General features: G+C 36.2%; 1 protein-coding gene across 23 annotated transcripts in view; it reads right to left on the bottom strand.

Moving 5' to 3' along the window:
* Nucleotides 1–14,317, bottom strand: part of CASK (calcium/calmodulin dependent serine protein kinase) — a 243,228-nt gene that overhangs the window by 18,619 nt on the left and 210,292 nt on the right. For 13 of the 23 annotated variants that reach the window (XM_030019535.2, XM_030019539.2, XM_030019537.2 and 10 more), the window contains 6 exons: nucleotides 13,852–13,937; nucleotides 12,496–12,564; nucleotides 5,963–6,031; nucleotides 4,551–4,586; nucleotides 1,542–1,738; nucleotides 137–252 (listed from right to left, as the gene is read on the bottom strand). In XM_030019535.2, the coding sequence (XP_029875395.1) occupies nucleotides 137–252; nucleotides 1,542–1,738; nucleotides 4,551–4,586; nucleotides 5,963–6,031; nucleotides 12,496–12,564; nucleotides 13,852–13,937 (573 nt within the window). The remainder of the gene's footprint in view (nucleotides 1–136; nucleotides 253–1,541; nucleotides 1,739–4,550; nucleotides 4,587–5,962; nucleotides 6,032–12,495; nucleotides 12,565–13,851; nucleotides 13,938–14,317) is intronic. The other 10 variants (XM_030019549.2, XM_030019553.2, XM_030019555.2 and 7 more) reach the window with 3 other exon arrangements.

Below are 14,317 nucleotides of genomic sequence, written 5' to 3'. Positions count from 1 at the left end.
ATAATCAGAATTTTACTTCTATTTTCCTAAGTACCTCATTAGGTTTATATAACAATGCCAGCTGAACAATTAACGGCAAGGTTTAGATTGTAAAAAATTTAACCTGTTAATGATACTTGCTTTTTTTTTTTCCTACCTGCATTGTGCTTTGCCAAATATTTGTCTTTGTACTGCTTTTTTTTCTTTCCAAACCAAGTACAGCTGGCCTGCTGCTCCTGTTTGGTCTTCTCCATGGCAATACAAGCAACTCGCCTGGCATATGGAGGAGAAAAATTTTTTTGTTGTTGTAATCAATGTATTTTCAAAAAGCCACACAGAATGAATTAGAAAACTAATACTTTTTAATAGTACAAGAGTACAGTAAAACTTTTCACCCCCTTTTTTTTTTGTGACTTAAAAGCACTTATATACAGAGGTATTTTGATATAAAGAATATCTTCTGAGTGGTAGATCATTAGAACTCACAAATCAAGTGAGCATGGGAGGAAGGGTAGCTGCTAAAATGGCTGTAGACCACTTTGCAGCAGATTAGACTGGAAGAGCATGAGGTCTGTAAAGACCACTATGGTCTAAATTACTTCAGAGCAAGTTGCGTTGCGGAACTGTTTTGAGGTCCACCTTTAGGATGAATTACCGCAAGTGTTCCTATTGCAATGTATACCAGTGTCCCCCTTACGTCAGGGCTTGCAAGGGAGCTCTTGAGATGGAATGAAATGTCTTGTCTACCGCTGTTTCTCCTCTAGCAAAATCTCCATGGGCCAGTCCAGGTGGCACAGGTGCTGTTAAACCCTTTACAGCACTCTAATTCTTTTACGTAGCAAATCTTGCATGAAATATTTTGGGCTAGATTATCCATATTGATAAACTTTCTTGAGTTATGGCCATGACTTTCATGGCCCAGGACTTGCTTGCCAGAGTTCGTGCTGATACATTTGAAGTATTTATTAAACAGTTTCTGCAAGAGGTTGTTTAAAGGCTCTGCATTGCTTTTGTGGTACTCAGTGCCATTGCAGTTCACTGAATCTGTCATTCAGGAATCTGCATTGTGATTTCTTTTTACTTTTTGGCTTTCATATGAAAAATGAAAAGAAGAGAAAACCCCCAAACTCCCTCAATGACCTTTGTGCTCGACATCTTGCTAACACCTTATTCCTGCAGCACTTGCGTGTAAGCAGTACTAATGAAAACACTGTTTTGAACCTAAAAAAAAAAAAAAATTAATTTGACCCCCTTACATAAACAACTAGCCTTCAATCCTAGTTTCCTATAGTATATCAGAAAGCACAATGTTTACTAACATAGGTGATTATTTTTCTAATGTAACCACACATATGATATTGCATGCAACTCTTACTGCTATGCATATACGAGAGAAAAAAATCAATGCCACACAAACTGAGGCAATATATAGACTTTTTTTTGGGAAAAAAAAAAAAAAAAAGAAAAAATTATACAAAAACTAGCTATACAACAATGAAAAGCGTGAAAGACAGAAATAAAAGCAAAGCTAAATTCATTTTTACAGAAAACTTAAGTCATACCATTCTTGAAGTTCAGGAGAAGGAATAAGACCTGCAGTACCATTTTTGGAGTTCTCAAGTTTACCCTGCCACCAGTTGTGATCATCTTTGCTAATGATTTGGATAATATCACCAACTCGGAATCTGATGCCAGCTTCTTTGCAAGGAATGAGGTCATCCTTTGCTGGATCATATTCAAATTGTGCTCTTACATATATCTATAAAAAAGAGTTTATAAAAGACACTGCAGTATTATTACTGGTACAGTATTAAAAGTAACAGGTGAAAATTTGATCTGTGCATGTAGCAACACATACTGTTTGCAACAAGCAAAGGAAGAAACAGAATGGCAAAAGCATAAGTGATAGTTGAAAATGAAACAGAAACACACCCCCCCAGCAAGCAATGGAGACATATGATGTTATTTTGAAAGCTCATGTCTTCTACATACTGTAAAACCTGAACAGCAAAAATGAACACATGTAAGACAGAGTCCCTCAAATCAATATTAACTATCATGAATCATTAAAGACTATAAGCCAGCAGCTTACAACTTGAACTATACTGGGCTTTCCAACTGAAGTCCCACGGTATGTTTTAAAAATTTGTATGGCAGGAAATTTTATTGGACAGTATAAAGGACTTAGGCTACATTACTGATCTTTAGTATTTAGACTGAAAATTTAGTACCTTTTTTTAAGATTAAATAGGAAGTCCTGTGTTGCACCCATTGCATATAGCTACTTGGGAGGAATGTGGGAATTCTCTGCATGGATTTTTCAGTAAAAGTCCGCTCCCATATAAATGAAAACTAACGATTTGAATAAGTTATTCTCTAAGGAGCATTAACAGAAAGAATTCAGATTCTGACTTCACAATTAAAAATAATATACCAATCCTTGCTTTGTGTGTTAGTGAGGTCTCAAGCTTAGAAAATAAAAATAAAAGTGATCTACAGTTTTGGTTGCTAATTACAGCCCTGATGCATCCAAGGATCTTAAAACCAGAATTAAATGTCATGTCCAAGATGGGTAATTTCTACAGTTTATGAACTTCAAACATCACACTATAGCATCTCAGGCAGCCATGTGTAGTCTACTGCTGATTTCCTTACTAAAAATGGACTAAATTTAAAAAAAAAATTTACATTGCAAAGTAATATCCTTCATTTAAACTGTAACAAATACTTGCCAACTTTGCTCAAATTCTGCTCCAAAAATAGCTGTAACTATGCAGTGTTAGCACTATTCATGGCACTTAAAAAGTTCATTTCTATAGTAATCCAATCTGCAACCCAACATATGAATAAATTAACTTAAATGGCTAATCACTACTATCTTGTACCCGATGCATTTTTATCTGTTCACAGTGAGAGCATCAGATGATAATTTCAATATAGAAGTCAACTTTTAATATACTAAATCTGACCCTTGTTCTGCAGTGCATTGAGTATGTGAGTTTGGACAAGCAACCCAACTTCTTTTAATCACTTTTATTTGGTTTCAAAACATCCTATTTTTTTGTTTATTTAGTAATTGGCTTTCTATGAAGTAATCAGTATTGAACCAATCCCTTATTTCTCCTCAACCTTATCTAATATAGGTCTAGAAATGTAAGCAGTATTTTTACCATCTAGAAACTTCCTTGATTTTCAAGTCCCTGCTCCAGTTTGAGCCATTATCCACCACATACTGGCAGTTCATGGAATGTTACAGACTTCCTTACAGAGAGCAATGTATCTGTTATCCAAGTCCTTACTGTCTTCAAGGACGACAAGCTACCAGAAAAATAACGCTGGTTCAATGGGAAAAGACTCTTGAAAAAAACAGGTAACTATAAATGGTGCGAGTACGAGGAACACCATTATTCTGATATGCCTTGAACAAAGTCTCTTCTCCTGGGAAAAATACCTTATGAGAGGCAAAAAACCCCTAACACAACAGCTTGGAAGGTCTTTCATGAAGCCTTTCCAAAATTACATTCAGGCAGCTGCAAACTTCAGAAGACAACAGAAAGTTGAAAGAAATATAGCTGTAAGCTTTAAAAATAGGAAATGAAGTGAGAGCAATCCATTCTTGTAATAGATGTTCCAGCTAACTTAACCAGACAGTAGTATAAAAAAATTTTCAAAGACAACAGATCATGGACTTAATTGACTCTTTTGAGTGGAATTGCAAGGGTTGTTATTAAAACCCTTGGTAGAGAAAGAGGTTGAGTCCATGGTTAAAGATTCAGAGGCAGATGCTGGAAGGGCTATATATAAATGGAGCAGTTACTGAAGAGGAATCACAAATCACTTGATGGTATGTGTTGATTTGGAGGCTGCAGTTAAAAAACCTAATTCTTAAAATTGCAAACGGAATCATAGGAAATCCTCTGCAGAGCCTTTAAGGGCTTTCTTGGAATTGTCTGGAGAGGGAAGATCTTTCTTTGTTCCCTGATGACATGTACTACCATCAGGTCAAGGTAACAAAGTTAAGGTACATTACTGAATCTGGGCCTTAGGACTGAAAATTTAAGAGGGCATCTTCAGACTTATCAACCTTTAATAGAAACTGACCTTAATGTTTTTCTTTGAAGAGCTTTGTTACTGTTAATTATTAAGTTATAGATCAACTCAAGCTTTAGAATCTTTGTCAATACAATGTTTTAGAGGAGAGTATTAGACACTTGCCCTACTAGTCTCCATTTCAGCTAAAATACAAATTTGAGGTTTCCTCTAAGATGAAAATCTGCACAGGTCACTGCACAACAGTAAGTCTATTAACGCATTCTGAACTAAAACAACATCTCCAGTTAAATTTACAATGACTTTGTAACTCTCACACATATGGACACATAAAAAAATAATGCTATTTTGAATTAGCCACAAACAAATGAGTTAAAAAGAAAAATGAAAAAAATGGAACAAATTTTCCAAGCTTAAATGTTTTAGTCCAGCACATACAGAATATGAGGGGGGAAAAGATAAGCAGGGATGTTCACTAGCAGCTAAGTTTACAAAAATTCCCATGGAGGATATCTATTCACCTGTCGTCCTTTTGGTTGTGTTGTCGATGGCAAGTCCTGCAGAATAAAGTCAACCCAGGAGAAGAAATTTTCATTTTACTTTTTAAGGGTATACAACACCATTTGTTAGTGATTCATACTACATTACAGTAAAATGGTAAGTCAGACAAAAGTATAAAGCATTGACCCATGTTTAGAAATATTTTTTTTCTTAAGGAAAAATCAAACCCAGGCTGTTTAGCAGCAAGCTGAAGAAAGCAGGTCAAAAGTTTAAGCAGGTAGAGAATGTGCTTTTTAATAAATAATTCAGCATCTTCAACACAAAAGCACTGTCAAGTGAAAGAGGCTCTTTATGCGAACACTTTTTCCACTTAATACTTAGTCTTGTTTTTAACAGAGAACGATGGCTATTATAAATATTAAAAAAAATCTATAATTAAAAATATATAATGCAATTAATCGTGCTGAGGAATAAGATTATAACTACTAATCATGTTACAAATTCAATTTAATTCACAAAAATTTCTTAAAATTTTCATTCACACAATTATTTCTCATTGTATTAATTAATAAGCACTTTACCTTGTGGCAAATAATTTCTAAGTTGTAATTTTTTTAATAGTTAAAGGAATAGTTACTGAGTTTTGTTTTTCTTTTTTTTTTTTTTTTTTTTTTAGCTAGTCCCATGAACTCATGATATTGACAGCACTCTTACTGAAGGAACTTGCATGTACAGTTACTACATTGGTCCAAACGATGACAAATGATAAACAACACAAATTTTAACATTACTATACTTTAGAAAAAACAGGAGATCAACAGCACCTTTCTACCTGAATACATACGAAACAGAAGTACTTTGTGTTAAAGATGTGATGATAATAGCTTGGTTTGTAGTGCAGTTTAAAGCCACTTCCTTTTGCTTTTCATATCCAGGCAAGGCTCATATTTCACAAAGTATGTGCACGTACCACAACAGCAGAGGGCACACCAATTCGTTAACTCAGATAGCGGAAACCAGTACACGTTCCAGAGGTCTCTCAAAACACAAAACTTAAAAGAGTCTAAAATGTCTTGAAATACCAACTGCACAGTTATTCTTTCTTCAAACACTGCTTCCAAAGTTCAGGATAGAAATACAACTTCCACTTTAATCCTTTGCTTAGTTTTGAGGAAACTGCTAACAATGATTTAAGGATGACTGAAGTGTCACATTACAGTTATTAACATTTAATTCACTGCATGGCTTTTAATGAGAAGAATATGTTGGAAAAAAGTCTTAAAAAAAGAAAACGGGGAGTTACATATGTAATAACTTTGGTTCTATCAGCAGGACAAAATTTTCCACTGACCACACGATAAGTATAACAGTAATGGCAGATGAGCACCAACAAAACTTTCACACTTTCTCTGTGTGGAACTGGAAATCTTACCGAAACAGAATTGTTAGTGCTGCTATGACCATTAGCTGGGGACTGTCTGGATGTAGAGGGGGAATCTCTCTGAAATAAGACACAAGGTTCATTAACAACACAACACTATCACAGGAACACAGATATATTTAAAAGAACAGTTACATCCACAGCCTTATAACCATTTGCTTAGCTGCTTCATCTCTGAAAGTTTCCACACTACAAACTCTGTAAATCTGAAAAGTTTTTCCACAGTCTAAGATTCAGGTTTGACTTTTTGATGTATCCTAGGTAATAACTATTTTTACATTGCCTTAGCAATCAAACAGCTTTTTAATTACTGAGTATCTGGGGTCTCTTAGATCTCGTGTGGCTGACGATGCTAAGGGCCGTTAGTCATACTGGTGTCTTTGTTAAAGGCAATTACCTGAAAGTTATGTGCTGAATAATACTTTGAAGAGAATGAGGCACATAATTCCATTTTAAAGTGCTTCCAAATCTTTTTTTGAGCTATGTGGTGGTGGTCAGTGTTGATCGGTTTGTACTCTGTAAGATGCATCTCTCCGCAGTGCCTCAAAGACACGGAAGCTAACACCTGAGAAGGAAGGTGGACGCTCTCTTCTCCCTCCGCATCCAGTTTACAGCACACTGAGGTTTTTTTCCTCCAACATTCTTATGGGCTTAAAAGTATTAAACCTTGCCAAAATATATCACTTCAAAAAAGCCACCTCTCTTGCCTCAGACTACCAGTGTGGTCCTACACTTCAGTGAGGAGACAGCAGATGCAGGGTGCGTACCGGGAAATTCTACAGAAAGGATAATAGGAATTTCTGACTGGGTTTTGCAAAGGCAAGGACGTCCCTTGTAGAGCAATCTTTTTCACATGCCATTTTGACTGTATAGCACTTAATTCCATAAGATCAGATAATTGAGCCACCTCTTCAGGAAATAAAATAATTCACTCATATGTTGGGTGGGGGGGGGGAAATCCCCTTTACCCCCAGAGGAATTTTGGAATATAATATTCCATGTCAAAGGTCAATGTAGGAACGTCTGGTAATTTTGCATAATGTCAAGGATAGCAGAAAAAAAGGGCTAAAACAGTTTTCAAAGAAAACAGTTATCCCTGTCACATTTTACCAATACAAGGGCCCTTTGTGAATAAATTAAAAACCAGAATTGGAGCTAAACTCTTCATGCAACATTAATCAGGTAAAGGTCCTCTATTAATATCCTCAAACCTATACTAATTATGTGATAGCACTCATAGCTATTTTAAAGCATCAAGAAAAGTTAAAATGACAGGCAATACTTTATCCCTCTTGCTGCCTATACGCTTGATGTGCAATGAACTCATGTAGAACTTCTGCACTTTTTTGTGGACTCATTAGATATGATTTCACAGAAAGTTCCATATGTAGCTATCTAGCTGCTTGCTTTGATTTTAACACAGTTGAGGACAGATCCGACAATATTATGGCTGTAAAACCATTGTGGTTCAAAATACGTAGGTCTATATACTTCTGCTACATGCATAAGAACAAAATACTCATTTGCAACATGTAACAGACTGGGGGAAATCAGCTCTAATTCTATTTACAAAATCACTCCAGCATAACAAGTTTAAAATGTTCAAATGAGACCAAATAAGATATTAATTACTGGGAAAAAAGAAAAAAAAGAAAAAAGAAAAGCCTAAAGGAACTGTTTTTCCTTTTTTTTGTGTACACGATTATCAGCATCACCTTAATCCATTAGCACCTAGGAGATACTTTTTTCCAAAAAGTCAGTGACTTCCTTCTTTTATAAAGAGATTTTCTGCTTGCTCTGCAATTCTGTCTCTGGCATTTTCTCACTTTCAAGAAGAGGTGAAAAATTAATTTTACCTTTTTTTTTTTAAACCTAGTTTGTTATGATCTGCTAGTCAGTGATGGTTTAGCAAGGGAAAGCTTTGAAAAGTGATGCAAGCACCCAAATCATTTGGAGAAAAACAAGTTTAGAGTAACTTGGAGAATGCCACTATTTCCAGACTCTCTTGAAGGCTTCTCCCTTTGAGGGAAATTTTCTTGGTTTGAAAGTGTTTTGATTTGTATTCCTCCAACAATTCTCAACAGAAGACAGCGTATTACTCAAAGCAAATGTTCATCATAACATACTGAGAAAAATACACATTTTCAGTGCTATTGGTGATTTCAGTACTAACTGTAAGAAATTAATCTATTGTCCTAGTTTCAGCTGGGATAGAGTTAACTGTCTTCCTAGTAGCTGGTACGGTGCTATGTTTTGAGTTCAGTATGAGAAGAATGTTGATAACACTGATGTTTTCAGTTGTTGCTAAGTAGTGTTTAGACTAATGTCAAGGATTTTTCAGCTTCTCATGCCCAGCCAGCGAGAAAGCTGGAGGGGCACAAGAAGTTGGCACAGGACACAGCCAGGGCACCTGACCCAAACTGGCCAACGGGGTATTCCATACCATGGGACATCCCATCCAGTATAGGAACTGGGGAGCGGGGCAGGGAATCGCCGCTCGGGGACTAGCTGGGTGCCGGTCGGCGGGTGGTGAGCAATTGCGCTGCACATCATTTGTACATTCCAATCCTTTCATTATTGCTGTTGTCATTTTATTAGTGTTGTTATTATCATTATTCGTTTCTTCTTTTCTGTTCTATTAAACCGTTCTTATCTCAACCCGTGGGTTTTGCTTCTTTTTCCCGATTCTCTCCCCCATCCCACTGGGTGGGGGGGAGTGAGTGAGCGGCTGCGTGGTGCTTAGCTGCTGGCTGGGGTTAAAACACGACATCTATGAAGCTAGTCAAGAGGCATATGTACAATTTTTAAATAGTAAGGCAGTTCAGCCACAATTTCAAAGGCATTTAGATTCATTATTTCCTAGGGACCTGTCTTTCTTTCCAAAAATATCAGACTCAAAAGTTAAGAGAAAAACTATTATGCACAGTCTAATGAGACAAATCAATGAGTAGAGAGATCCTTGTAGAATGCTAGGACTGCTTAAAACTGGACCAGAAAACTTCAGCTTTGGTTGTGAGTTTGTTTCTCCAGTAAATCAGAAAAGGCTTAGTTCTTCCAGCGATAAAAGCGGAAAAACACTTGGAGGATCCAATGATTCTGAGTAGTGAAAAAGTGTTATCATCATATTTCAGTATAACTCGACTACCTAGACTTCCCAACCTTGTCTAGGCCCAAGCCAAACGACAAAACAGAAGTGTTTTGGATCCTTGCTCTTCAGTTGAAGCACCACAGCTGAAGCCTTAGAGGAAACAATCACAATTATTTCCAGATGATGGCAAAACTAGTTTCCTCTTGATTCTTTCTTCTTAGGTGTGGATTATGAATGATAAATCAATGCATTTGAGATGCAATCCTACAGCAGAACTCCATTATGTCTACTAGATGTGGCCTGAACAAATTAGATACTGACAAGAACAGCTAGATTAATGACACTGTTGCCAGATCCACACACACACACAAAAAAGAGAGACTTTCCAAAAACCTGAAAATACATTTCAATTTCAGTCTTGCTCAAGGAACCTTTCTGGCAGTATTTTTAATACAAATGCAAAAAAGGTTTAAGACTATAAAAAGTATTATAGTCTGAGCACTAGTGGAAACATTGCAAGACTAAAGGAAAAAATCCATGGTGATTACCACCAGATTTTTAAAACCTCATATATATAAGGGCTTTTCTTCTTAATGAAACAGCTTAAGTGTTTCAGGAAGACAATCTGAAACATAAAGGATGTTTATAAGGAAATTTTTTTTGTTTAAAAAAAAAAAAAAAAAAAAAAAAGTACTTCCTTTACCACTCTCACATATCTGACACTATAAAAAGCTACTCGGGGTGTTTTGTCAGTACAAAGTAAGAATGCAAATGTAGCTAGAGCAAAATGCTTACTCAGTTGGATAAAGCTGAAACATATAAACAGCATATGCAGTCATCAGCCATAAGAAGAATGTGTTGCAATAATTACTTAAGTTCATATTTATATAAGTCTGTAACTTCCTGGGTATCTGAAGCAGAAAACACAACATCCCGGGCACCGTTATCTAGATATCTGAGTAACTCAGGCCATTTGCCACAACGATGACCGAACAGATCATCTCACAGTAGATCAGCTGATCAGATTTTTATACAAGGGTATTCATAAGTATTATGTTTTCAAGCAAAGCCTACTCCACAAAATAGAAGGTCTGGTAACTGAATAGAAGGCATGGGTGCAGGAGAAGCCACAAATCCCTAAGAAAGTGTAAATTATTCAGCTGAGGTTTTGGAAACTGCCTAGTGATACTGAAGTACCATTACTTACTACAGGGACAAGACTTCCCTATACATGCAAAAGTGGCTTAATATTTAGAACACCACCACTGCACCACTTCTCTTAAATGCCTACAAAAGAAGAAAAATATGGCAAAAAATGCAAATCTCAGTTATTAAAAAAAACCCAAACCATCCTGCGCCCCTCCTCACCTTTGTAGATAAAGCCAAATAGACAGATTCTATGTAAAAGGGAGATCACCTCTGGTTCTACTAACATTTAGTTTTTCTTATTTAACAAGATGCTTTGCAATCCAATGATGCAATCATGGTAGGAGCCTCCGAAAAAACCCAGTTATCGATTCTGTTTTATATTCATTCCTCTTTGGTAAAACTATACTATGTGAGCATCAGTCCATGACTGAAGGGAGGGAGGGGAACCAAACATAAATTTATACTAAAGTACTGCCAAAAAATACCTTAACTAGTAAGATTATACTAGTGAAGACCCAATCTCTGAATTTATCCTGCTAGAGAGCATGAGAAGCAAGCTTTCTGTGTCTTAGTAATGTCATTCAACATTCATTTTTAGCCTTTATCAATGGTTAAGAATTTGATTCATCATCTGAATCACAATCCTGAAAAATTCTCTGTACCAAAGGACTAGTGATGCTTTAATAGGATGATTTAAAAATGTTGGCTTTTTGTGTATACTTGTAACAGTTGAAAATCTACCCAAAGTCATAGTGTGGCCAAGCAGGTGGAATAGACTCAGCCATGTCTGATTGAATGGATGCTAAATACCACAAAGTGTGATAGACGTGCTTATTTTTTTTCCTTTGTCTTTGATCACACATTTCTAGTTTTACTGTTTTTTCCAAAGGAAGGTAGGAGTCCATTTTCCTCTCTTCTGTGAAATAAATAGTCAAGAAGAACCTAAGGGCACAAAGCTAAGGAAAAGAGACGACCTGCTACTACTAAAATGACACCTAATAGTATTAATTTAAAGCTGTATGCTGAATTATTTTTTTCAAATAATCATCTTCTCAGCAGGTCTATAATTTCACCAGTTTCTGTATTTTAATATTGGAAAGTGAGATGTCTTTTATTATTACTGCTGTTTACAGCACAGAAGTCAGTACATAAATTTGTCAGCACACTCTAGAATTTCTGTCTGAGGTTTTTTTTTTTAAAGCCTTTGCATTTCATAAAGAACTTTTGCTTTCATATTTATACCTTTTAAGAAAATTGGCCTCATAGGTGAAAATTTGTCAAACCTGCTACCTCTAAAACCTTTTAGTTCTTGTTGACTTCTATTAGAACTACAGAAGGCAACCAAAAAGCAGTAATTTTTTTCTTGCAAACAGATTGTTTTGACAATCACAATAGCAGTTTCTGTGTGTTCTAGCATCTGCTGAGACACAAAAACAATTAGGGTGAAATCACAGCTCTAATTAAGATAAGGTGCTTGACTTCAACAGGGATTGTGATTTCACCCTTGGAATTCTAATTTGGGAACTGTTTGCGCAGTTAAGCATGTGGCACAGAAAGACTGGCATCATCTACATAGTGCATATGCCATCTGTATGCTTAAATTGGAACAGTATCTCTCAGTAGCCATTTTCTAGAATTTAATTCCCTTCAGTTGCAGTCTGGAACATAATTTTGTGAGCAGAAGGGAATTAAACATTACTGTGCAAAAACCATAATACCAAGTTTCTAGTTCCACAGGAACTAACTCCAAATCTGTTTTTCTTCTGTAATGACAAATACCATTTTTTCATGGAAACATAATATTAAGCCACATGTAACTGTTACAGACAACCATCACAAATTTACCTCAACAGGGTTATACAGAAACAGATTCTTCAATTAACCCTTAACAGCCCAAAGCAGTAAAATAATGTTTCATGCCTAAAAAAAGGATGATTGTTCCTCAGCTTAGGAACTTTAATAGACTTCCTGGAGAATGCGTTTAAATTGTAATTTTTTTTAAAGGGGCTTCCTAAATGCAGAAGTTGAGGATCCCCTTTCCTATTTTTTTTTTTTTTTTAATAGGCTGTAAAGAGTTAGTTAAGGTGCTGATGAGATGAATATGAAGGCAGGGCTGAGTAGGTAGGTGGGACCTACTCATGTTCCGTTATCTTTGTTGTAAAATTGGTGTGCGTGATCTAACAGGACAGGCAGAAACAATTTCCCAGAAAGCAGTAACATTCAGCCATCAGCAGGCAGTTAGTTACAGGACTGAGGAAGAAATGGGACAGTTCATTAAATTCATTACCTCACAGGATGAAGATTGCGTGCGATAACTTGGCACAATCTTAAAGGTAATACTTCCACGCATTTCCCTCTGGAAAAAGAGAAGCACTTCTTTAAAGACTATGACACTGAAGATAAAACCTCCAAATCACTAATGCTTGAAAGGAACGCATCATAGCTTGAGAGCAGCTGTATGCTTTCCTAAAGTAAATATTCAGAAAAGCTAAAATGCTACAGCTAATTTGTCATTTCACTTATAAACAAACATTTAAATCATCTCTCATTAATCTAAAATATAAACATATATGATCAGTTTGTTCGCCTGACCAGTTTTCGAATGCCTAGAACCTACAGCTGTATTTTAAGGTGAGAGATTCAGAGATGTGTAGGTTTCTTCCATATCAGTCTTTTCTTTGTAGCTATATTCTTGTGATCCACAGACTCTTTGCTACTAAAGTGGCATTTTCTTCCCTTTCATCATACATGTTAAAATAGCAAAAGCATATTCACAGATACATTTAAGGAACACATTTTTCCCTATGATGATAATTAAGTATTGGAACAGGTTGCCCAAAGAGGCGCCTGTCTTGTCAAATCTCTGCCCTTGGATATTTTCAAGGCTTAACCAGACAAAGCCCTGAGCAACCTGGGCTGCATTCAACATTGACCCTGCTTTGTGCAGGAGACTGGACTGGAGACCTCCTGATGTTACTTCCAACCTGAATGGTTCTATGATTTATTGTCTTTGTATTTGTGTAGCAATTATACCAACAGTCAAGAAAAGTTTCTTTTCTCTCACAGTATACTCAGTGACTACACTTGGTGTAGACTGAAGATTTAAAATAAGGGCATGATCTTTATAGACTAACTTGGGATGAGTAACAGGAGGAAAGTGGTATTTTTTCTGTTATGTCCACTACAGACAAGAGAAGAAACTCCTGCATTTCAACAAAGGAAAGTCAGACATTAGAAAAAACTTTCTAAAGCATAGAAGAGTTACACACTAAAGTCAACTGCCTGGAGAGTTTGGGGAACCTCCATTACTCAAGTTTTTTTAAGAGCTGCTCAGACATACATCTGTCAGGAATGGCTGGGTGTCAATGATCTTTTCTGTGGGACTAAATGGAATAAATAAAATGACACCTGGAGGTGCCTTTTACCATTCCTGGGTATAAGGTGCAAAAAAGCCAGTACTAAAAAACAGGGGAGAGCCTGTAGAAGGCTTTAACAGCTGAACACAGGAAGACTTTGTGTTACTTGCACATGTAGGCTATCAAGAATAGAAGAAAAAGGGGAAGTCACAATGCAATTACACAAAAGTTGTCAAAATAAGACAGGCACTTTTATAAAGAACATGAAAAAGATTTCATGCACTTACAAGCATTTTTTGTAGCTGTTCTACAGTTTGATTTGCCACACTGATTCCATTTATTTCTCGGATTTCATCCCCTACATGTAGCGTACCTGTGGATTTAACAAAATACACAATCACCTCAAACATGTTTTTACAAATTGAGATAATTTTAAGACAGTACTAATATTCATACAAAGGCACAAATATGAAACAACATTAAAATCATTTTTTTGGCTAGATTCAGAAAAGGACTTCGGTAGCTATGTATTAGCTACCAAAGATCACAAATCTGTCTTTCAGAGTGCAGTCAATACACCAGCATGAGACTCCTGGGCACCCTATAAAGTAGATGGGGAAAACATCAGTCCCGTACAAGGACACTGCAAAAAACCCACACATTGAAAAGAAAGTCACCTGCAACTAGTCAGCTGGAAACATTCAACAGAGATATTCAAGCAGTATTTTATCAGATGACTACTTAATGCAGTTT

The sequence above is a fragment of the Aquila chrysaetos genome, chromosome 7 (genome assembly GCF_900496995.4).
Source record: "Aquila chrysaetos chrysaetos chromosome 7, bAquChr1.4, whole genome shotgun sequence".
Lineage (NCBI taxonomy): Eukaryota > Metazoa > Chordata > Aves > Accipitriformes > Accipitridae > Aquila > Aquila chrysaetos.
This window is presented reverse-complemented; position numbering and strand designations above follow the sequence as displayed.